Source organism: Rhipicephalus microplus, chromosome 1 (assembly GCF_043290135.1).
Source record: "Rhipicephalus microplus isolate Deutch F79 chromosome 1, USDA_Rmic, whole genome shotgun sequence".
In the NCBI taxonomy this organism is placed as follows: Eukaryota; Metazoa; Arthropoda; class Arachnida; order Ixodida; family Ixodidae; genus Rhipicephalus; species Rhipicephalus microplus.
The window spans coordinates 215,418,802-215,442,190 of NC_134700.1; the positions used below are offsets into that span (position 1 = coordinate 215,418,802).

General features: G+C 48.9%; 1 protein-coding gene across 2 annotated transcripts in view; it reads left to right on the plus strand.

Annotated features, from left to right (window-relative positions):
• fbp (fructose-1,6-bisphosphatase) overlaps nt 1-23,160 on the plus strand; it is a 29,223-nt gene extending 6,063 nt beyond the window's left edge. Inside the window, exons 2-9 of one of the 2 annotated variants that reach the window (XM_075891324.1) lie at nt 787-1,104; nt 3,153-3,283; nt 4,702-4,894; nt 18,185-18,440; nt 19,324-19,464; nt 19,989-20,126; nt 21,111-21,227; nt 22,842-23,160. In XM_075891324.1, the coding sequence (XP_075747439.1) occupies nt 787-1,104; nt 3,153-3,283; nt 4,702-4,894; nt 18,185-18,440; nt 19,324-19,464; nt 19,989-20,126; nt 21,111-21,227; nt 22,842-23,033 (1,486 nt within the window). In that variant the 3' untranslated portion in view covers nt 23,034-23,160. The remainder of the gene's footprint in view (nt 1-786; nt 1,105-3,152; nt 3,284-4,701; nt 4,895-18,184; nt 18,441-19,323; nt 19,465-19,988; nt 20,127-21,110; nt 21,228-22,841) is intronic. The other variant, XM_075891325.1, reaches the window with a different exon arrangement.
• The last annotated feature ends 229 nt before the right edge of the window (nt 23,161-23,389 follow it).

Consider the following 23,389-nt stretch of genomic DNA (forward strand, 5'->3'; position numbering starts at 1 on the left):
GGCACTCACGATAAGTGAGTTCCGTCAGGTGGCGGGGGGGGGGGGGGAGGCGGGGAATTTATGCTTTGTGCTATGAATATATGTTCCCTCTTGGGGAACAGGGGGGGGGGGGGTAGGTGAGAATTTGAGGAAGTTCTAACCCCTCTGAGCCCCCCCCCCCCCCTCCCCCTTGCGCCACCCCTGCCTTGCGGGAGAAGGTGGTGCAAGGGGAGGAGTTGAGCCTCTCCTCCTGGAATTTCAAATATTTTTCCATGCAGAAGCAATAAGCTACACCTTGATTATCACACTCAGGCACCACATATTCGTGCAAAATGCACTTCAGAAATGCAAACCAGCTCTGCACGTTCCAAAGTATTGAATAATATTGCCACTCATGCCACGCTGCAAGAAATAAAGGTGGCTTGAGTGGAATTGCCCCCCCCCCCCCTCTTACCCTTTCAACCGGCTGAAAGTCGCGGCTCCACCGCGGTGTTGTAGTGGCTAAGGTACTCGGCTGCTGACCCGCAGGTCGCGGGATCGAATACCGGCGGCGGCAGCTGCACTTCTGACGGAGGCGGAAATGCTGTAGGCCCGTGTGCTCAGATTTGGGCGCACGTTAAAGAACCCCAGGTGGTCGAAATTTCCAAAGCCCTCCACTACGGCGTTTCTCATAATCATATTGTGATTTTGGGACGTTAAACCCCACATATCAATCAATCAATCTGCCGAAAGTCCGGTGGGCGCCCTTGCCGGTAGACGATAGCGTAGACCACGCTTTCACTGATGAGCTGCCCACGTCCTCTGCAGGTACAAGTCGGCGTCGTTCGAGCGATGCCCGGGCCGCGTGGTGACTTTGGCTGGTGCCCTGGTGCCGGGCGGCCGGCCGGCGGTGCATAATCACGCGGCGGATGCGCAGCGCAACGCTCTTGAGCTGGTCAAGTCCAAGCTGCGCCGCAAGGCGCGGCTTGATGTCTCCAAGAGCTTGGCGCAGATCTACCAAGAGGAAGTGGCCGCTGCCGCGCCTCCCCACCAACAGCGGGTGCCCACTTTTGACAAGCTGCGCAGCACTCTGTACAGGGCGCGCCGTAGGGCCTGCAGCGCCGGGCTACGTGCCACATCGTTGGAGTACGTGCATGTTTATAATTTTTCGGAAAAGCAAGGGGCTCTATAGAGAGAAAGCCTAAATTGCCGATATATGAGTAAAATGAGGTATATGACTCGCAACCATAGCAGACAAATATAGAAAATCAATTCTATGGGCACGCATTTAAGTTGTTTGAATGCCGAACAGTCTAAACACTCTCCCTCGTAGTCCCGTGCTGTTAGAATTTAAATAAGGAAACACGAATAATTAGGCCAGGCCCCACAAGAGTTGTGATGATGATCCATCACCGCGGGATATGGGATGGTGCAATCGTGGTCTCACAGTCGTGACCTTGGAGCAAGTTACCAGTTGTTGACCTCGGAGACAAGAAGGCAGCGAGACGAAGTCTTCTATCTTTACTGCCCTAAACCTGAGCATCAAATGTGTGTCCTGGCCCATAGCCTATATATGGCGTACTCTTGCCACCGCGAGCCTCCGCGTGCCATGGTCGTTGGCCTGTAGTTGCCATGCTTCCACGCAACGTTAGCATAATAATAATAAACAATCGCGAAATTTACTGGCACTTTTCTGTCTTTGGCACCTGGTTTTCCTATTTCCTATAGCTCCTGCCAACCTTTGTGGATTTAGTAAGCTCAGATGTACAATTATTGAAGTTAAACAACTGTATTGATTATCCTGCACATTGATGGCCTGGGTCTAGGCCGCAACGAATCAGCAAAGTCACTATACCCTGTTTCTTAATAGCTTAATGGGCTCGGTTCCGGTTTGTTGGTTTATAAAAATAACAAAAAGGCTATTTATCTTCACGAAGACTTGATTGGGGATGCGAGGCGCTGAGCCAAGTGACCAGTTCGTGCAATTGGCACCGTGTACATAGGAATGGGCTAAATCATTTGCTCCATACCCGCACACCCTTCGACAGCCTCGTGTAATAAGCTCACTAGGTCGAACATGCTTTTTTCTGCTGCCGCTCGCAGAGAGTTTAGTCCGACCTTGGTTTGTTGGCATGGGCAAGGTTTCCCTTTGGTAATGGGGGGGGGGGGGGGGGTAGTTTTCGTCGCAGCACTCCCTCCCTTCTATGCAATGTATCGGGCTCACTTTTCGTCCCCCCCTGCCCCCTCGCTAGTCGCATCACGCCCCTCCTTTTGTATCAATGTATAGGGCGGACTTTGCCCCTCCCTAGTCGCAGCGTCCCCCTCCTTATTATGTCAATGTATAGGGCTGACCCCCCCCCCCCCCCGCCTCCCTCCTTCCTCGTGCGCTCGCCTGTGCATACCAATTGATTGTGTATTGAACACCAGTGCTTGTTCATGCTCACCCAGCCCCCCCCCCCCCCCCCCCCCGAATTTCGGTGGGTGGGGCGGCGGTCCGAAATGACTGACTAACTCGGGCATGTCGTGGTCGCTGTGAAGTTGTGTAAATGTTTTAGTGTGACCCGAAAAATATATTATGAATAATTTTTGTTAGGTGGACTTCTAGTCACGGCCCGGGCTGACACCTAATAAATGTGACTCACACCCACTGTGGACGATTGCCTAAACGTTTAGTTGTATTATCATTTATTAGTCTCTGAAGATGGCCTTAAATCTACAACGGGACTCATACTTGGAGTTGACAGATATTCTATAGGCCCATGACAGAACAGCTCCAGTGCGTTACACGCCACAAAAGCGCTACTGACATTCTTGCGGGCCACAAACCTGAACGGAACGCTGTAAATATTGTAGTGAGTGTGTGTGTGACTGTATGTGTTATGTGTTTATCACTGTATATATCATACTCATCACCCGTTACCTGGAATAGCATATCAGGTGAAAAGACAGGCAAACTTCTTCAGCTCTCCAGTAACATAATTCTCTCTCGCTCTCATTTATGAATACGAACTAAGGAGTAGCCGGCGCCATAATGGTGCGCCAACATCTCCTTATATACCATATCAATAAAAAAAATAAAATATGAATACGAAAATTTGGAGCGTAATCGTAACAAAATCACACGGGAAATTTCAGTGTACGATTGAATGTATCGCTCAGGTCGACAAACCAAGGCCTCTCTTCTGTCGTTTCAGAAATGACGATGACGGCTGCATGGAAGTAGTCCCCGTCGAAGTCCTTGTGAAGCAGGAATCCTGCGAATACATTCTTCCTGAATCTACCGGAGATCATCACTTTCACTGCAACGGGAACACGCCATGTTCAGGTGACTCTCGGTTGCCATGCTTTTTTAGGCGACTTGGACTGCTATCGCGCAGCGATGCCATTTTATCAATGCCAGCCAGATGCGCCCGATCCAGCTGTTCACCACCCTCTCCTCTAGTCCTTTCCTGCTCTTTCCCATCGCCTAGCCTTCGCGTGTGCTTTGCGGTCGTGGGAGAGGGAGCCTTTCGTGCAGTGCCTCATGGCGGAAATCATATGAAGTAATTTTCTGTTCAGTTGTGTACAGATCGGTGGGGCGGCGCCTAGCTTTCATCGTATTCCCAGTGTTGGTGGTCACGCAGGCTCTGTAAAGATACGGTATTTTGAGATAGCGTGTCGCCGTTCCTGGGGATATGCGAGCAACCAATGGGGAAGTGCCACTGCAACGCTTCTGCGTGCGCTGTTCTGTGACGAGGCGGCGGCATTGCTCGGAGCCACAAAGAAGCAGCACGAGGGAACAAATCTGACAGACGTAGGATATTAGAGTGGGAAACTTGTCTATCGCATCTGCGGGGGAAAGCGCTCGGAAGCACGTGTGACGCTAGCAGCGCGACATGGAGTTACTGTATAGGCTACCTTTAGGTAGCATACACAGTAACTCTAGCGCTTATACCGTAACTCTAGCATTTATATGCAACCTTATGTAGCATATACAGTAACTCTAGCGCGACCCCTCATATAGCGCCGCATCACGACCACTCTCTGAATGAAAAGCAAACCAACGACTCTCGTTGAGAAGCGCGCGTTTGCACTGGCATTGGAAGAAATAAAGGAGGCATTGTGCTATTTTATTTTCTTATCATCCACCTTTTGCAGCTGACTGGTCACGTTGATAACGCGGACAAACCGCCGCTCTGGCCACTGGCCAAGCGCGGACAGAACGAAAAGCATTGGCGTCGGAAAAGACATCGCATTTGCATCCATGGATAGCGTCATGCTCTTGAATGTGAAAGCGAAAGTCGAAACCGAAACTGTCTGAGTTTTTGGTCTCTTGGGAGCGTTGCCATCCAATCCGATCCGTAGAACGCCGGGGGTTGGCTTGTTCGGTGGGCGGTGTACACGAGCGTTGTGGTGACGACAAGTAGCCTCCCGCTCGCGTCCGGCCTGCCGCCGTCTGGGACAGCGCCGGACCAGCGGCGAATCCTCCCCTGTCACCGGAGGGGGCAGGCGACGAGCGGGTAGTCAGCGGGAAGTTTGTCCCACCGCATTCGCGTAGCTCTTTCTCGCGGCCCTCTCGCCAGAGCCTCCCATCCTGCAGGCCGACCTTCGGCGCACCTCCTTGCCTGCACGCTGGTGGGAGACGAGATACGCCCTCCGGCCAGCGATAAGGCGGCGAGAGGTGAATCCCGTCAAGTGTATTAACGCGACAGTGCCTCGCAGGCCACGCTAGCGAACGTTTCACGCGTGTGTGTTTCCTCGCAGCTGAGGAGCTCATCCGCAACATGGCTTCGCGACACACAATCGACACGAATGCTATGACGCTCACGAGGTTCGTCCTGGCCGAGCAGCGGAAGGTGCCCGGTGCCACGGGAGACCTGACGCAGCTGCTGACTGCCATCCAGACTGCCATCAAGGCGGTCGCCGCAGCTGTGCGACGGGCCGGCATCGCTCAGCTGTGAGTTTGCCCCGCGAAGTGCTCGTTGTTTATATAACTCGGCACTCTTGCGGACGCTTCTAAATGTAGGTCTTCTTTTTATTACGTGAGGCGAATTTCTGCTCGCGTCAATGTTATTTTACGCAAAAGAGAAGCAATATTTGTGAGAACCTTGCTTTTTGAATGGGGGATTTCAGCTGTACCATATCCGTTGTTACGCGAGAGACTTCGAAAATTTTCCCTTCTTTTTCCGCATAGCTGGCCACTCTTCCTGCTACACAAGCTTGACGTCAACGCTGTGCGCTCATGTCAGTGAAAACACTTTCAATAGGGTGCATAGTAGCGTAAACTTCGGAAAACAGGATCAGAGAAAACTATAGGAAGGAGCAGAAAGGTCGGGCACTAAACTGAAACTGTTTATTCGAAAGAACAAGCCATCAAATTGCATCTCTCCGTGCATGCGTGCATTAAAATCGCTAAACACTGGAAATCGGAAGTTTCCCCTGGTGCATCTCCAGAGAAAAATTGAACGCAAGGCGAACGTTACCGCATTGTGTCTGAAGGGCGTCATTGACTTTGTAGGGTTTGACCCAGGAGATCTTTCTGTGATGCAGTACTTGAAAGACAGATAGACGTGCGTTATCGCCTGACCGAGCTGTCCGCCAGCCATAACAGTGATTCGCAGCTCGATAAGCCAGAGACGTTCTTCGAAGGACGTTGAAGGAGACTCGCTCTTTTACTCTCCGTGCAACAAGTTTTATGGCATTCTGTGTAAATAATTGTTAGTAACGTTGCGAAATATTCGTTTAAAATAGACTGACAGAATGGGCAGAGTGGGAGGGCGTGAGAATCCGATGAGGCGTGCTCCCACAAAGGCTGAGAACCGCTTACATACTGCAGACTTTCTAAATGGAGTTTGAAACTCATTAAACGTTTGGAAAACTTACTTTTCTTGCTAGTCTGATTAAGTTGCTTCTCTTTTGTTTTATTTGTTGTTTTATATTTCTGATTCATATGTGGGGGTTTGAAGGCCCAAACCCACCATATGATTATGAGAGATGCCGTAGTGGAGGGGCTCTGGTAATTTTGACCACCTGGGGTTCTTTGACGTGCAACCAAATCCGAGCACACTGACCTACAGCATTTTCGCGTCCATCGAAAACGCAGCAGCCGCAGAAAAGATTTGATCTCCTGACCTGCGGGTCAGCAGCCGAGTACCTTAGCCACTATACCACCTCAGTGGGGCTGTTTTCTATATTTCGACTCATAAATGTAACGCAACTCTCTCCGAAGTTGTCCTCCAAAACGGCGGTCTTCGGGAGCGCTCATGATGTAAACAAGCCTACTTTACGCCCATGCTGGCTGCTGGCCAAGGTTTCTCTTCTTACGTCCTTCGCTCCAACTGCGATAATATGGCCTATTGCAACGAACGTATAGCGTCCACAACTTTTCTCCGACAGAGTTCCACGAAGCTTGAAATGTTGAAATAAATATGCAACTCTGAGGCGAAGTTCGAGGCCTCTGTGACGTGGAATTGCTTGTGTGAAAACGGAAAGATGCGACTGTCGTATTTTGCGAAACAGACACACACGCACCCTCAGATTTACACCACAATCAGACCCCAGCCGCATACAAAAACAGTGCGAACCTGCAACTGCTGGCCCGATGTCACAGCTGTAGACTCTGGCGCAGTCCGGGGCCGACTGCACATCCACTTCCTTAAGTTGCGATTCTTACAGCACAGTAGCTGATTAATGTCGTTTGATCATGTCAGTGCTACGTGCATTTTTTACATCAGTTGCTTCTCTACGGTTGCAGAGGAAGTAGTCTTCACTTTGCAGAGAAGCCAGCTTCGGGGTTTGGCGAACTGTGTACACTCCGTGCACTTACTCCCGTATTCTAGAACCTCCCTTCACTCAACGCTTCACCTTCACTTGAGAAAGCCGATGGAAGCGCCATCTCTAGACACGGCAAGTCACTGCATATCAGCGATAGTCTGCTGCGATTTTTGAGTTGCGCAGCGTCATTTTCGGCCGAGTGGTGGCGCAGTGCTCTACTCTGTCAAGTGAAGGATTGAAGTCGAGTGGAGGAGCGTTTGTGAATACGGGGGTTAGTGTCTGGATATCCTCCTCGACCGGCGGGCGAAGAGGACATCCAGGCACTCTACGTGCACTTAAGGCCCCTAGATGAAAGAAATCCATGAGCCTTACGTGCACTGCTACTGGCATGCCGCCACGCGGCCCTCAGAGCAGACAGTCGTTGAGAGCCTGCAGCTACAATTCCAGCCACTGTACCCGAGCTGAACCAAACGCTCTCCCAACACCCATTAGGATGTGTTTTATTGAAATCGCGAACTGCTGCGTAGTCAATTGTACCAAAAGGTACACGTCGTGTCCTGCGGGTACGACGCAGAACTACCATAGAGTAAAAAAAATAATCTTTGTGAATGCTGTAGTGACGGGGCTGCAGTCAGTGTTTGTTTCGCAATGCAACATACAGAACTCAGTAGTTTGTAATGAATGAGATATACTTGACGGTGGCCGAAGTGACCTTGCTGTCGTCGTTGCCACTTTACGGGATGAATCATAGGACGAACGGGGCTGCGGCATCCTCTCTGGCCGAAACTGTAGCGCGTTCTCTTTCCCGCCCGCGCCCCTAGATAGCTGTTAACAAAAGCTGCGCGAGCGGTGAGGTAAAGGCTATGATCACGATGAGTGACGCCATAACAACTTCAAGCAAAGCACTTTGCGAGAGTCGGTGGCCGGCAATCGGCGTGTCACGAAGCCGCGGCAAACGAGCCCGGCCTTTCACCACGGTTTCCGCGGCGAGTGCATGCCGGAACAGTGAAGCCATCGATATTTCTAAATGCTCTGAGTATTTTGCAAGTGTGCGGACAGTGGGCATGCACAAATACTATTCTAAGTGTGAAAGAATGACAGCTTACGGTGACCGTTATGAGGTAATAAGCATCTTGCATTACGCACACCTCGTGCACGCATTTAGCCGTCAGTACCGCGATGACGGGCATCAAGGCGCTCACTAACGTGGACGACATGGGCCCGCTCAGTTTGTGCAGATTTCACACTTATTCATGGTGCCATTGCGGAGGAGTGTTTCATTACGACATTTTAAAGTCCCGCTTAAAGCACTAACGCGCCGGCCACGGGTGCTTGTGCATACCTATCAAAGCAATGAGGCGCTGCCAGAGAACACCTACCCCTGGCGCTGCTGTTATAGTACACTCTAGCTGCGGGCTGCTAAGGTTCTCAACGTTGCACGTCCGCCGCGCCACAAGTGGCGCTGCGCGCGGCTTTCGAGGCGCCCCCTATAGGTGCCAAACTGAGTGTGTACGTGAATTGGTAAAGATTGCAGTAACAAAAAGCGTGTATTTTCTCCATCTCCCTCTTTCTTTTTGTCTGATAGCATACGGTTGCTGACACTTGAGGACCTAACGTGAGACTGATTCTTTGAAATGTAGAATGAGGAGCTATATACGTCAAACGAAAGTGTGAACGTTGGATAGGGTACGATGGAACGGGATACGTTCAGGGTACGAGGGAACATAATTTAAAGGACGTTCATACCGTGTACAAGTTGATTGCCTGTTTTTTTATTAGTTTTCTCTTGTTCTCATGGGTGCTGAGTAAAGTGAGGACTAAAATTTTGTTAGGGGGTCGATAGCTGTCAAGCTGTGTAATATCAAGCAGTCATCTTTGAACAAATATTTCGCGTGTAACTGTCATGCAGTAACGTCTGGTCTGGAAACTAGCAGACTGCACACCTACATCATGCACCTGTTTTGGTTTCATTCCATTTACACACAGACTCAATTCAATTTGCTTCGGAATTTCGTTAACTACACCGGCATTCAGTGAGCTATACTACGTAGGGCCCGTCACTGTTCTTGATACACAGGTGTAATTCTTTTCACACACAGGTGGAAAGAACTTTGAGTTTATTTATAACGCTGTGTCGGCTATTGCATATTGCATGTGCTTTTAAAACTTCGGCAGATCCCACGTACCTTGGGAGTCGATGTTATGCGAAGCGTGCTGAGGGAAGGGGACTAAGTTGCAGTTTTTTTATTGAGCGAAACGTTACGAAATTATGCTGAACATGCGTACCAATGTTGTACGTACATACATATGTTAAACGGTCGCATGTTTACTGTGGTGTAATGGTGCCAACAGTAGCACCGGTATTAGCACGGAGGAAGGAAAGGTAGGAGAGGCCCTGACGTCACTCGTAGTGAAGCCGCTATCAAGCCGGAAGTCGGCCATATTCTCCTCTCTTGTTTACATCCGAATGTAAAGCAGAAGGCGCGACTCTCCCTCCGGCTCTAAAAACACGTGGGCTGCGCAGCGTGCGTATCGTGACGATCCGAAACTAATGAAACGGGGCTCAACACTCTGGCCCAGCGCGACACCTTCGGTGAAATCATTTCGTCCCACTATTAAGAGCGAGTAACAGCTCACCGACAACGAAGCAACTATGAGAGAACGCGCGCTAGATGTACTGACAACGGCGAGTGTTTTCACGTCATTAATTCAGCAACTGTACAGACAACACGATCGGTCGTGCGCCTTCTACAGTTGCATTCCGCCACGCGGCCGACGCAGCGTCCGGCCACTGTGTCTGTGTTCCGCGTGAAACTCACCGGCGTCAGCATTCTGCGACCGTGGTGACTTTGAGCACGGTGCAAGTGACACTTGAACGCGGTTGCTGTTACGCTGAGATTGCATGCAATGCTTGGGGAGAGTATACGAAGAGGAAGAGAAAAGGTGTTTTAATACGCACATGCAAGTTGTTACTGTACACACACAACATGAAACTACGTATGTGCACGTGGTCCTCATTGCGTCTTGCTGGGCTCAACAGCGTCTTCCGTTGTCACAAGCAGGAGCACTGCCCAACCATCACTGACCTGCAAGGCGTTCGTCGTCGTTCCGCTTCGTCATGGTGCCTAACGCAATTTCGCGGAACACTAATTGCTTCATCCGCGTCATCCGCCGCACGACATATGGATATGCACTCGTTCTACGCACTGTTTAAACTCCGTGATAGACAAAAGGATGTGTAAACCTTGCTAAGAGTTGTTACGAAGCGCGCCTCCGACGACGTTACGAAGGGCGCCACGAATCTCGCCGCTGCAACCATTGTTTCGAAAGACGGCGACGCCAACACGGTCCCGAAGGCGCCACTGCTTCGGACTTCGCCGGGAAGGTCACCAGCCGTTTGGTAGCGTAGGTTTCTCAGCTCGCGACTGCTTCTGCGCAGAGCTGATAGACGAGCGGATGAAACGACGGTGAGTTAAACAAGGTTTATGTAAAGCATATATACAGAGACGTTACAAATTCGGCACTGGCGCCGACAACTTAGAGACTCGGACAGCCGAGCTCTCTCCTCTTACACATAGGTCCACTCCTCGCGACGCGCCGCAGGGCTTTTTTTATATGCACCGGGAGGATTCTTTGAGTAACCAAATGTCCAACCAGAAGCGCCTCTGGTCGTGAGGTCAGAATCCTCCAATGGGGTCGCCGCTGGGCCGCGTCATTCTCATCAAATCTGGAGCCGCTGCGCTGCACGTGGCTGCTCCCAAGGACGAGTGACGTCGCCACGCATTGCGTCAGACTCGCCAGACAGGAAGGCGCCGGCTCGCTGGAGGAGGTGACTCACTGTGCGTGCGCGGCAGACCGTCGCGTGATGACGCCGTTGAGTTCATCGCGTCAGGCGGGCTCGCGTGCTGGCCTTGACACATATTGCCTTTTTCAGAGGCATGGACGTTCGCTGTGGACTCTCAGGCATAACAGAGTACACTAAATCCCAGGAGAACACTGCGTAAACAATAACGTGGCGCAGAGCACGGATATTGTCCGCCACGGCTCAGCTCGAGACCTGGGGAGGCAAACATGCTACCGCCAGCCGCAGCCGCTCACTGCTAGACCAGCTCCACTGCGCAACACGTAACCGTAGCAATGCCGCCATTGTGCCCAGTGAATATGGCCGCCATGATGTCATTTCCTCCACACTTTTCACGCCGGCTGGGCATGCCCTCTCCTACCTTTCCTTCCTCCGTGGGTATTAGCAACACAAGTAGTGGTAATCTGTTATGTAGCGCTTGTGCCAGTGAGGATGGCTGCCCTGAACACTGCTAGATAAATGAGATTCAGTGCATATCGCTTCACTACAACTGTCGTTAATCCGACATGACGGCTGTATGATAGCAGTACGTATGTACTTTTTATAAGATTGGATAGCCAGTACTACAACCACAATTGACGTCTCTCGAACATTACAACATACTTGAAAATAAGTTTCGTGACCTGGCATATATAGCTCTGTGGTAGAATACTTGATTGCCACGCAGAATGCTGTGGTTCGATTTTTGCTGGGACCCTGCTATCAAGGATGAAGCTCCTTAGGGCCGACATAGTTGGCGTCCATCACACCCCACAAAACGCAAACCAGCGTGATGACAGGCAGGGGAGGAAGACTGGGTAGGGTGAAAGGCGGATTACTTGCTTGACTTAGTGCTTTAAAAACTGAATGCATGCACAACTAAAAACGAAAGCATATATGTGTAAACAGCTGGCTTTATGTGTAATCAATTATACGGCAGCACAATACATGCTCACCCCCGCCGTGCGTCTGTCCGTCCATGCATACGTCCGTCCTTTATACTAGCCGGTGACTTCAACGTAGATATTGTCACGGGGTCGTGACGCGGCCGAAGACAGGAGACTTCTTGTTGGGATTTAACTGTTTATTTGGGCGAACCTGTGCCCGGTAAACAGAAAGTCCAATTACAGCAGCAGTCTCGCACAGATAGCAGTCTCAGACTGATAGCGGCGAACGGAGCGTCGGCCTTCGATCAACAACTGACAAGCGGCGAAGCGCGTCGGCATTTTATACTCTTGCCGTCGAATGTTCTAGCGTTATCACTGGCGGTGGCGTAAGTTCCAGAACAATCTGTACCGTTCGCACAGTGGGCGTGATCTTGTCGAAATGATCTACTACAGTCTGGAACCTTCTCGAAAACTGCAGGCGCGGTTTGCGCTGAGAATCATGTGGTGTTTTGGGACGATAACAAAAGCTTAGGAAATGGAACGTGGCAATATTGGGTACTTTAGGACATATTGCTTCGCCTACTCGTCATCAGTCACTTCGTGGAGATGCGCTGATTTTTCTTAACGCTCTCGAATTAAAATTACCAATCTTTGTTTGCACCGTTCCTTGGTTGATATAAACTGTCAATTACCTTCAGTGCATTGCGCTTAACTACAGTTGATCTTGACCCGATGTGACGGCTGTATCCCTAATGGACGCTTCGCGAACATTACGGTCTATTCGAAAAGCAGCTGCAAGGCTTGGCGTGGCTCTGTGGTAGAATTCTTGGTTGCAACGCAGAATGCTGAGGTTCGATCAGTGGCGTAACTAGGGGGGGGCAAGGGGGTACAAGTGCCCCGGGCGCCACTAGGGAGGGGGCGCCAAGCCGAGTCCTCGGGTTGGCGCCCCCTGGAAAGGTTGTCAATGTTTTTTTCCGTAAAACCGCCTGGAAGGGGGGAGGGGCGAGGTTGTAATGTACGACTGGAAGTGGGGATGGTGGTGAAGGAAAGGGTTGCCGCAATGGCTTTTGCATCGGGAAAAGGATCCTCTATTTTCATTTTGCTGCGCTACCTCCGTGCCTTCCCATGACCCTCGGCTAAGCTTTGTTTTGTGCTCCGCAGCACTGGGTTAGATGAGTTTCAGCGAACCCCACCAGCCTCCCAAACCACTTACTGAAAGCTTCCCTGAAACCAACCACGTACGTAAACAAAATAAAATAAAAAAGTTCGAATGCACCTTTTTTGAGTAAGAACAGAAAACTCCAACGAAATAGCCGATCGTCCAACGACTAATCGTCCACGCAGCGGCGGAAGGAAGGGCGAATATAATCCGTGACCTCGGCACCAAAGGCTAAACAAAGGCGTTTATTCGCAGAGTTCTCTGGAGGAAAGACGGAGAAAGCGTGACACGACGGCGACGTTTGTTGATTCCCTGCATCGCGGGCGCCAGCAAAGCAATAGAAGGGCGGGGGTCAACGTTTCCCACATGCCATCCACCGCCATGGGCAGGTTCATCCTTTGGCCCAAAGAACACGCACCTGCGAAAAAAGCGCAGAGCGTAGTGTACCCGACAGCATGTGCCGACTGCCCCGCTTCGTACGTTGGAGAAACCAAGAACTTCCCTGAAAGAATGCGGCCGCACAAGGATGACCTCCATCAATGGAACAGCGAACGGAGCGAAACGGCAGAACACTCCGACCAGTTTAACCCCCATACCAGACCCGAGGGCGCGGTGTCTAGCTGGTTGCTTTGTTTTGTACTCACCCTGCATTCCTTGGGATGCACAAATAGCGCGAAAGCTTAGGTACGAGAAACTTGGGCCTGGGAAGCGCCCGTGCCGTCAAGATTTTTGCAGTGTGGACTGGAAGAGAACAATGACGGGTAAGGGACTTCCGGAAGTTTGAATAAAAAAAGAAAAATACTATACAAAAACGCGGGCGTAGCTCATCGAAATCAGAACTGGTGGCCCTTGGCCTCCGAAATGGCCCGCCGCGCGCCAGTAGGCAATCGCGGAAGCCTACATTAGCGCTTTTAATGGGGGGGGGGGCTGTAGTAATAATTATTATTAATAATAATATTATTATTATTAATAATAATAATATTATTATTAATAGGAGCTGTAGTAATAATTATTATTAATAATAATATTATTATTAATAATAATAATAATAATATTATTATTATTATTATTATTAATAATAATAATAATAATAACAAACATTATCACGGGCATAATGAGGGGCGCGGAAATATATTTGCCCTGGGCGCCGTCCTATCTAGTTACGCCACTGGGTTCGATTCCTGCTGGGACCCTGACATTTTATCTTTAAAATTGGGGGGGGGGGGGGGGGTCAATGCAGTTGGTGTCGGCTTTTTCATAAAGGGGCCCTGCAACACTTTTCGAGCACGTGCACGCGGCCTGAATTCACAATAAAGTATCAAAGTCAGCTAAAATTGCTTTTTGTTATCTTGACAGATCCCGAAGGACGCTCAAAAATCACTCGTAAAAAGTCCATCTATCAGCTATTGGTGGATTTGAACATGGCGCGCTCGGTCGGTGCAGAGATCGCCGCAAGAGGCCGTCACTTGTCCACGCGTGCGCGCGCCATCACACCGAAAAGCCGCGCATTCGAAAAAAAAAAAAAGTGCTTAAAGTAACGAGGCGTGCGTGACGTTTTTTTTTTTCCTGCCATCCCTCCCTGCTTAGTTTCCAGCGCTTTCGTCGGGACGAGGGAAGAGAGAATGCAATTGCAGCATGCGACAAATCTTTGTAACTCTACTCGCACTAGACATATTCTTAAAAAAATTGCGGTTTTGAATATGTGCGGCAATAAGCTCTTCCAGTGAATTCATTTCATGGTTACTTGAAAAAGTCTTTCAGAGCCCCTTTAACGCTCAAGCGTTAAACTTACCCATGAGTGTTCTCGCCGTTCCTGGGTAGATTGTTGTCAATCACCTGTGGCAGATACCCGCATGTGCCACTGTCGTGCGGAAAGTGTTTGGCGACGTACGCGACGGGATTGTGACATCATCCTGGTCATGGCCCGCAAGTCGTGTTCGTCAAACCATCTTACCCTTCCGTGCTATTTTTGGTTTACCCCAAGAGGGTGATCACAAGAGCAACCAGTCTTACGCGTTTAGATGGATGGATGGATGAATCGACGGGCGGACGGACGGGCGGGCAGGCGGGCGGGATAGGTAGGTTGATTAGGATGGAATAGGTAGGTTGATTAGGATGGGATAGGTAAGTCGATTTGGATGGGATAGGTCGATTGATTGCAGTATACGCAAAAAAAAAATGCTTTGCATTTAAAATCGGGATTTGGTAAACCAGCTTGAAATAGTTTTTTTTTATGGATCTAGCACCTAGCGACATTATGTTCCTTGCGCAGCAACTCAGGTCAACTGCTGAATGAGTGTCGCTATAATAGTCTGGAAGCCTGCATATAAAAACTGGCATAAGAGCGAATGTATTGCTAACACGGCTGATAGGTCTTGGCATCAATAACATGGCATGCGTGTCGGTTACGTCACGAATAATTAAGTCATGTCCTCGTTATATATGCAACTATCAGCCACACGTAAAGAAAGAAGGAAGGTTACAAAGAAATAAAGGAAGGAAACAAAGAATCGCATCGGCATCAACCTCTCCTATATGCATATTAAACATAAGAATACTTTTGTGGCTCATAGTCCCATTAGCCAGGGGAGTGAGCTGAACGCTCAGTGCTATATATCCACTAATGACGCTTAAATTGAACATAATCCTGCTATTTTACAGTGAAAGCTATGAGACCACAACACGGTTCATGTGCGGTGCCGTAGTTGTCTGGCGCCGCCGGTGTCTGTAACCACTATCGCACGAAACAATAAAAAAACTCACTAAATAAAGAGTAATCACCCAAAGAGTGATTAGAAAAGGTTCTGAAAGGCCGTTCTTCCAGCTTTCGCTGTGACTGTGCTGCAGGTGCTGCGCGGGCTTGGCGTTTTTTTTTTTATCATTGTGTTCTGTCGGACCTTTTCCGTTCGTCCATGAGTTTTAGTGAAACTGTTTTGAGCGTTGTGCCTGCCCTTGTGCCTGCGGTGTCACCATGGCGATTGACGGCCACGTTGTGCAATGCGTGCCTTCCGGACGTAGATTACTTAGGAGTAAGGAAAGGCTCCACGCGTCCTTCAGTCTTGCTTACAGCTGCGCAAGGCGCCACGTGCAAAAGCGCACGATTGTTGATGTTTGACACGTCCGACTGGAAAAAAAAAAAAAACGAACAAGCATTGCTGGATGAAGTTAGTACCCATGCGTATACTATGTCTGCTCGCATTCTTTCTCCGTCTCGCGATCACTAACCCTTTCTGACGCCACCGATGAAAAAAAAATGGCGTCAATTCGGCACGTTATTTTAGGGCAGTGGATATTATAACAAAGAATGCTTTAATGCGTTGATTTATGTGGGTTTAGTAAATATTCTTAAGTTGTAAATAAAAATATCTGTTTATACTGAAGCGATTCGTGCTCTGTTCATGCATCAAGAAAATCAAAATCAGTACATGAAGTACAAGGCAAATTCATTTCCAGTTATGTTCATTTCGAGCAAAGAAAAAATTAAACTTCAGTCCTTTTCTTTTTCTTGCTTTTTTTTGGGGGGGGGGAAACCAAGAACGCCAATGTATGCCTCGAACAACTGGGTTTCTTCTTTAACTGAGAGCTCTTCAAAGAAGAAACCCAGTTGTTCGATTTCATCTCATCGCCCGGCTTCTGCTTCGAGACTTGAGATGGCGTGTAATTTTACATTTTCGCTTACGTAACACTGCAATAAATGTCCGTTAGTTTCATTTGACCTCGTACCGTTAGTTTCTGCGTGGTAAGATTTGCGAAGAATGTCTTGCCGTCGACAAGTTTTCGCTTTTAGTCATGGACGACCAGGTTGAACATAGGATGAATCCTCAATGTTCGTTCTTTTACCTGACATCGACGCCTGTGCTGTATGATAAAGCTTGAAACAGCAAAACAACGCTGCGCATGGATGCCCATGAAAATCTCATCAGTGACGATGCCGATGCAGTTCGGATGTAGTCACCGTAATTATGCGAAAGCAAGCCGAAGTGTCACATTGTGTATCTCGCGTAAGCGTCGTCATGCCTCATTGATTTACACATTTCATGTCGCCACAGAATCGGCCGCGGTAAAAATTTTCGGAATCCACCAAGTGCGAGCGGAGTTAGACGTGTCCCAAGATTTAATAACTTTTTCAGTTCACTCGTCCCGATGAGCCCCGCCGCGGTGGTCTAGTGGCTAAGGTACTCGGCTGCTGACCCGCAGGTCGCGGGTTCAAATCCCGGCTGCGGCGGCTGCATTTCCGATGGAGGCGGAAATGTTGTAGGCCCGTGTACTCAGATTTGGGTGCACGTTGAAGAACCCCAGGTGGTCTGAATTTCCGGAGCCCTCCACTACGGCGTCTCTCATAATCATATAGTGGTTTTGGGACGTTAAACCCCGCATATCAATCAATCAATCGTCCCGATGAACCCGCTGGAAGCTAACCTGGGAGAGATGGCGCGGGGAAAGAAATTACGTCACGCGCTGCATGACCTTGAGCACCCTTTGAACGCGCGGCCTACTTTGACCCTATCGTGAGCGCGGGGGAACGTGGCAGCCTTCCGCGGCTGCCTCGGTGACTAAGCAGCTCACGACGCTTCAGCCAATGGCTTGCGACTTCGGGTATATGACATCATTTATTTCATGACATTTGGGTATATGACGTCATTCGTAAAAAAAAAGATCGAGGGAATGGTATCTACCTGGCTTTGAACAATAATTATAAATTCCAGGCCGCTTTTTGCTCGCGTGTTCTCGGGAGTCTCGACTACCGATCGACAGTGTTTTGGGCTCGTGCTGAAAAAGTGCTATGGGGCTCCTTTAAAATAAAGTAAAATTACAACTTTGACATCGACATACGTCTCGGCAATCCGCCTGTAATGAAGTAACTAGACGCCCGGGCAGGACGTTGTCGGTGTTCTCGCTGGTTAGGCTTACGCTCCTGTCGTGTCTCAAGTAACAGTTCTACTTGTCAGGCTGTCTCAGTTCTTTATTATAAGCCATAATTTGTGATTCAATGGCATCATCACTCATCGACCCTCAAGTACTCTTTCACAGCTGTGCTCGAGCTGTGACGTTAGTTAAATATAAATATGGCTGCCACCGCTGAGAGAGAAGTAAAAGATCACACGTTCTCTTGGATTCGCCTAAGATGACTCGGAAGCGAAACCAATCTTTTTTTTTTCTCCTCAGTCGAATTAATTGATCCCCCCCTCCCCTCGCAAACTTTTTGCACCATCAGTTGGTTTGTGATGCCTCATATATGCGCCCACCTTTGACCAAGCGATGATGTGCGATGACGTCATCACGTAACGCTGTCTTTACATCATGCCGACGTCACAAATTTTGGAGGCCTCGGCTTCTGGGGTAAGACAGCATGTGACAATGAAGTCGTGTGATTTTCGGTATGCCGACCGCGTTCACATTTACCCATCTCGCGTGTATTTTGAGCGACTTTTGTTATTACTGTTTTTTTAACCATTCGTGAAGTCTCGAGATGTATCGTCAAATCTCGAAACATTCTTGGCTCGATCATGGGACGCGCAGTAAGGCTTTCGTCTTAATGATCTTACACATTCTCGTAAGTCGTAGCCACTGTTGACGGTCGCGCAGGTACGGTATGGCGGGCAACACGAACGTCCAGGGCGAGGAGCAGAAGACGCTGGACGTGCTCAGCAACGACCTCTTCATCAACCTACTCAAGTCTTCCTTCACCACCTGCCTCTTGGTCTCCGAGGAGAACGACACGGTGGTCGAAGTGGAGACCGAGAAGCAGGGCAAGTACGTGGTGTGCTTCGACCCTCTGGACGGATCTTCCAACATTGACTGCCTCGGGTCCATTGGCTCCATCTTTGCCATCTTTCGTCGGGTAAGTTAAAGTGCTTCATTCATGACGTCCTCCTTCTATGCGCACTCTGTTTAGATGCGAGAGTATTTCTTTGTGGCAAGTGCTGTGTCCTGTGTGTTCAGTTTTCGTTGTTTTTTTCCACTGTTTTGCCGTATTGTTAATGAATCGACTAGACCTCCTAAGGACCCTTGAGCATTTCTTTGCTAACTATTCTCTCTGCTTCCCTCTATATCACTAAAGATGTACATAGAAGTCTGTTCCCTACAAGGTATCGTAGGGTATCGAACGTATCGAAGGTACCTTGTGTGGAATAGACTACCTGCAAGACTTGCTTACCTAGCAGCGCGGTAAGCCTCATCTGTATTCTGTATACAAGTGCTAAGAAGCAGGGGCAGATTTGACAGTTAGGCACAGCAGTGCTTCCGTAGGGATGCCATGCTAGGGATGCTCATGCACGACTCGTGTAAGGAGGTTCAGGCCTTCAGGGACAACATTACTTTCAGCTATTATTACAGCTATTATAACGAAACGTTCCGTGCACTCTAAAAAGGAAAAAAAAAAGAGTACGCGTGACTAGATCTTTTCAGAGAGTTTTGACATCCCTCGTATACGACTCTTCAAAGACTCAAGTTAAATGTATCTTTAGTGTCACATGACTTTCCGAGGAGAGTACTGATTTCCAAATGAAGTGGATGTGTCTCTTTACAGTGGCATGCAAACGTGGGAAGCCATAACAAATAAAAAAAGTAAGAACAACACCCCGTTTATTGACCGTGATGGACGATTCACCAGATATGTATAGGTGTACAAATGCTCTCGTATAACTTACCTATATATAGAGCTTTGTTGGTGGAATTTTCCCATACTTCTTATTAATTCGTTCCCCCATCTTTTTCTCTTTCAGACAAGCTCAGGACGACCAAACGCGAAAGATGCATTGCAGACGGGGCGGAACGCGGTGTGCGCGGGGTACGCATTGTATGGAAGCGCGACAATGGTCGTCTTAAGCTTGGGCCAGGGGGTCAATGGATTCATGTTGGATCCCGTAAGTCCTTGCTCTCTTCCTTGTGGTTTTCCTTCATTGTGTGCCGAAATATTTTTGTGACTATTCGAACGCGCGACAATTGTGCACATTCTTCGGTGTTCTAAGTTCGTCAATTTCGTGTGGAATTCTTAATTCACCCGCGCGAGGTTGAATTCAATCTACTCGATCAGGAAGCCTGTGTTGCGGCGTCATTGAACGTCGTGGAGCTTACTTACTTGGCAAGAACAGAACGTTTTTCGAGAATCGTTACTTACGATTCACCTTTTCGAAGCAATACATAAGTAGTACATCTATAACTAATGACTAGCTAGATCTATTTGTCGAAAATTTTATTATATCTGCGAGTGAAGTTGCAAACATTAAGCAGTATCCCCTTAACATTATTGTATAACACTCGTCGCGATTTTGCTCGTATTTGGGTGACGTATGTTTAGCCATACATCCAAGGTATATGGTCTATTTGTATATTAGGTACATGAACAGGCCTGACTCAGATGCCATCGTCCGCGCGCCATCTTTTACAGGCGATGGGCGAATTCATCCTCACGGATCCCGACATGAAGGTCAAGCCTCGCGGCAAGATCTACAGCATCAACGAAGGATACGCTGGCACGTGGGATCCCGCAGTTACGGAGTACGTCCAGAAAAAGAAGTTCCCCGAGGTCAGTTCACGGACTTGACTCATCGCGAGTTGCATGCGGTTTCATTGCGTGCGGGACATACTATAGCTTACCGCTTACATATCGTATGCGTATAGACAAAGATTTTGTCCTAATCGACTGAGGGACTACTCGGAATTTGCGAAAACCGAGGTGACCACCTTCAAGGTCATCGTTAGCTTCGCGATTCAATGAGCAACCGTGGTTCTGCGCGGGAACCGGTGTTACGCCTGCGAGTCCACACCGAACGTCAATGCCTCTGAAGCGAACGGGGGAACGCCTGCGAGTCGAGTGAGCGAACAGGGGGGGGGGGGGGGGAGGGCTCATGATAACTGCGCTATCGCGGCAACGATCAGCGCGCGGCATCTGCCCCCACAGCAGGCAGAAACTTTTTACGGGCTGCGCTCTCAACACGAAAAAACGCTGCAAAGAGTGTACCTGGAGCGGCCGTGTCCTCTTACACCAGCTTTTTGTAGAGTTGCATAAGATCGGAACTAAATAAGTTGACTGCCAGCCTCACTTCGTATAACATTGCAATTTTCACGCCGTGAGGATGGCTCAGTTCGAGATACGAGGCTGAGGCGAGGTGACAGCGACGACAAGACCCTGCAATTATAACGTCGTGCCCGTATATTTACAATTGATATTGCTCCTAAAAATGCTAGTCTTGCTTCGTAAAACATCCGAATATGTTTCTAAAGCATTAATTGCTTCGCCCTTTTGGCGAAACTGTGGCTTTTTACACCATGGGCGTAACGAAATTTCGGTTTCCTTCAAGCACTGCCTGTGTGTGGTGCCTGGGTACACGATGTATGTCGAAATTTTAATTGCTGCATGTCTCCACAGAAGTGGCACAATTTGGATGCGAACTATGCCATTTTCCATTCAACACTTTTTGCATTGTGCAGTGTGTGTGTGCCGAACGTCTTTCGAGTTGTCGCATGCGCGGACCGATTGACACTCGTCGTTCTCTCTGGGCATTCGCAGAGTGGAAAGCCTTACGGAGCCCGGTATATCGGTTCCATGGTTGCCGACGTCCACCGTACGCTCAAGTACGGCGGCATATTTATGTACCCAGCTACAAAAGACGCACCCAATGGAAAGGTGAGTGCAGATGCACGTCTTACCCTATACTCGACACGGATCAGGCATTTCTGCGTTCTCCCAAAGTTTCAGTTACGAATAGTGAAGAGCGACTTGGTGCGTGTGTTACGAGCTGTCATTCTCTTGAAGTTTCTCAACTGCCTATGACTTGAAAGACAGCTGGGGATGGATGTACGCAGATGTTGTAGAGGTGCGCTGATTAATTCTGGGCATAACGTAGCGAAATATCAAATGTGCACACTAATATATTGTTTAGACAAGTTTTTTTTTTGTGTGTGTGAACGGCTTTCACTGCATGCTCAAAACCTCATAACTATTCCTTTCTCTATCTGAGGAATATCTCTATGGTGGCCTTCTTGAACGTTTGTGGATTGTTTGTATCTCTGTGGTGGCCTTCTTGAACGTTAGTGGATCCACAAACGTTTGTGGACGTTTGTGCATTGTACACGTCGCACATTGCACATGCGACGTGTATGATGGAGTAAATTTAGAAATAGCGCTGACAGCAAGAATCGGCAACATTTATTTTGAGGTGACGGCCAAGTTGCATGGAGCCGACACAGCGGGGGAGAGGATCAGCAATTAAGATGGTGAGGAAGGGGGCAGCTTTGCAGACAAAGAGAAAAAAAAAACCTCGACAATGTACGGTAACACACAAAACTGTATTAGAATTCATGGTTACTTTCATAACACATACTGCTAAGTTCTAATGAAACATATTATACAAGGGAAGCCGATCTCATTTTAGGTCAAAGGTGCAGTTTCGGGCTTCCATTAGGAAGTTATGCGGGAAGAAGAGGGGATTTGACGTCATTTCGGGGGCCGCCCATTGCCGACCTCTGACCTATACGATCAGACATGGCCGTTGGAAGGGTTTCGACTTAGGAGTGCAAACTCATGTTTCATAGAGGTGGGGGAAGGGGGGGAAGGGGGGTAGCGCTGGTGTAACTCGGTTGGAAGAGCGAGTGCCTCTTCTGCACACCCTTGCCGACGTCCTTTATTGCATTGCGATTGTTATTTGCGTACGTTGAGTTTAATGAGATAGGGGATCACATGAGAGGCGCCGAGCCTGCCCCATACGTTTACCCAGTTGGGCTTGGTCGTTAAAGCATACCTTGGTTATGGTCGTGCTGACTTTTTACGACAAATGACGGCTGGGCGATCGTGACGTTGCATTCAAAGAACTTTTTATATACTTCCTCCTCAACCCGCTGAAATCCGGTGACCAAAGCAGACCCCCTGTGAAAAGCACATCATTGCGCATCGTTTTCATTTTTGCACCCATTCACATGACCAAAAAGAGTGCTCCCCTCCCCCCCCCCCCTCTCTGCACACGCCTATTCATGACGGTTTTTACTGAAACGATATTGCTTTGGAGTTTGTACCCAGAAGCCAATATCAGAAGACGCTTGAACTGGAAATAGCCAGTATCACTGCCGATAAGCTGGTTGCACAACTGCAGCTGATGTGGATATCGCTGCCTCCGTTATGTCTCTCTGAATGAACTCGTTAGAGCTAGTCCTTTCTCTCTCGCTTGACTCGCCAAGTTCACGTGCCCTGTGGAAAGTAAAGGAACGGCATGCTCACTGCATTCTTCTCCGGCCACGCGAGCAGCTTCGCCTGTTGTACGAGTGCATCCCGATGGCGTTCCTGATCGAGCGGGCCGGCGGGATGGCGCACTCCGGCAAGCAGCACATCCTGGACGTGCAGCCGGAGACTCTGCACGGCCGCTGTCCCATCTTCCTCGGCTCCACGGAGGACGTGCAGGAAGTGGTCGACCTCTACAAGAAGCACAAGCTGGCCTGAGCAAGCCTTCTCATCCATCTCGGCTCGCTGCTGAAGCCACGGGAAAAAAAAAAAAAGAGCGAAGAAAATTGATGCCAACACTCGTTTGTTATCTAGTTTGAATTAAAACAGCACTATGCACTCGTTACACTACGTGTGTTTTTCTGCAGTGAAGCAATGTTTACATATCCTCTCGTGCACGACTCGCCCGTCTTTGAGGGCACACTGGCGAGGCTTCTGTACAGAAATTGTTAATCCAAATAGAATTCTTTCTTTCTTTTTCTTTCTTTCTTTATTTTCTTTCTTTTTATTTTCTTTCTTTCTTTCTTTGTTTCTATATTTCTTTCCTTGTTTCTTTCTTTGTTTTTTTTTCTTTC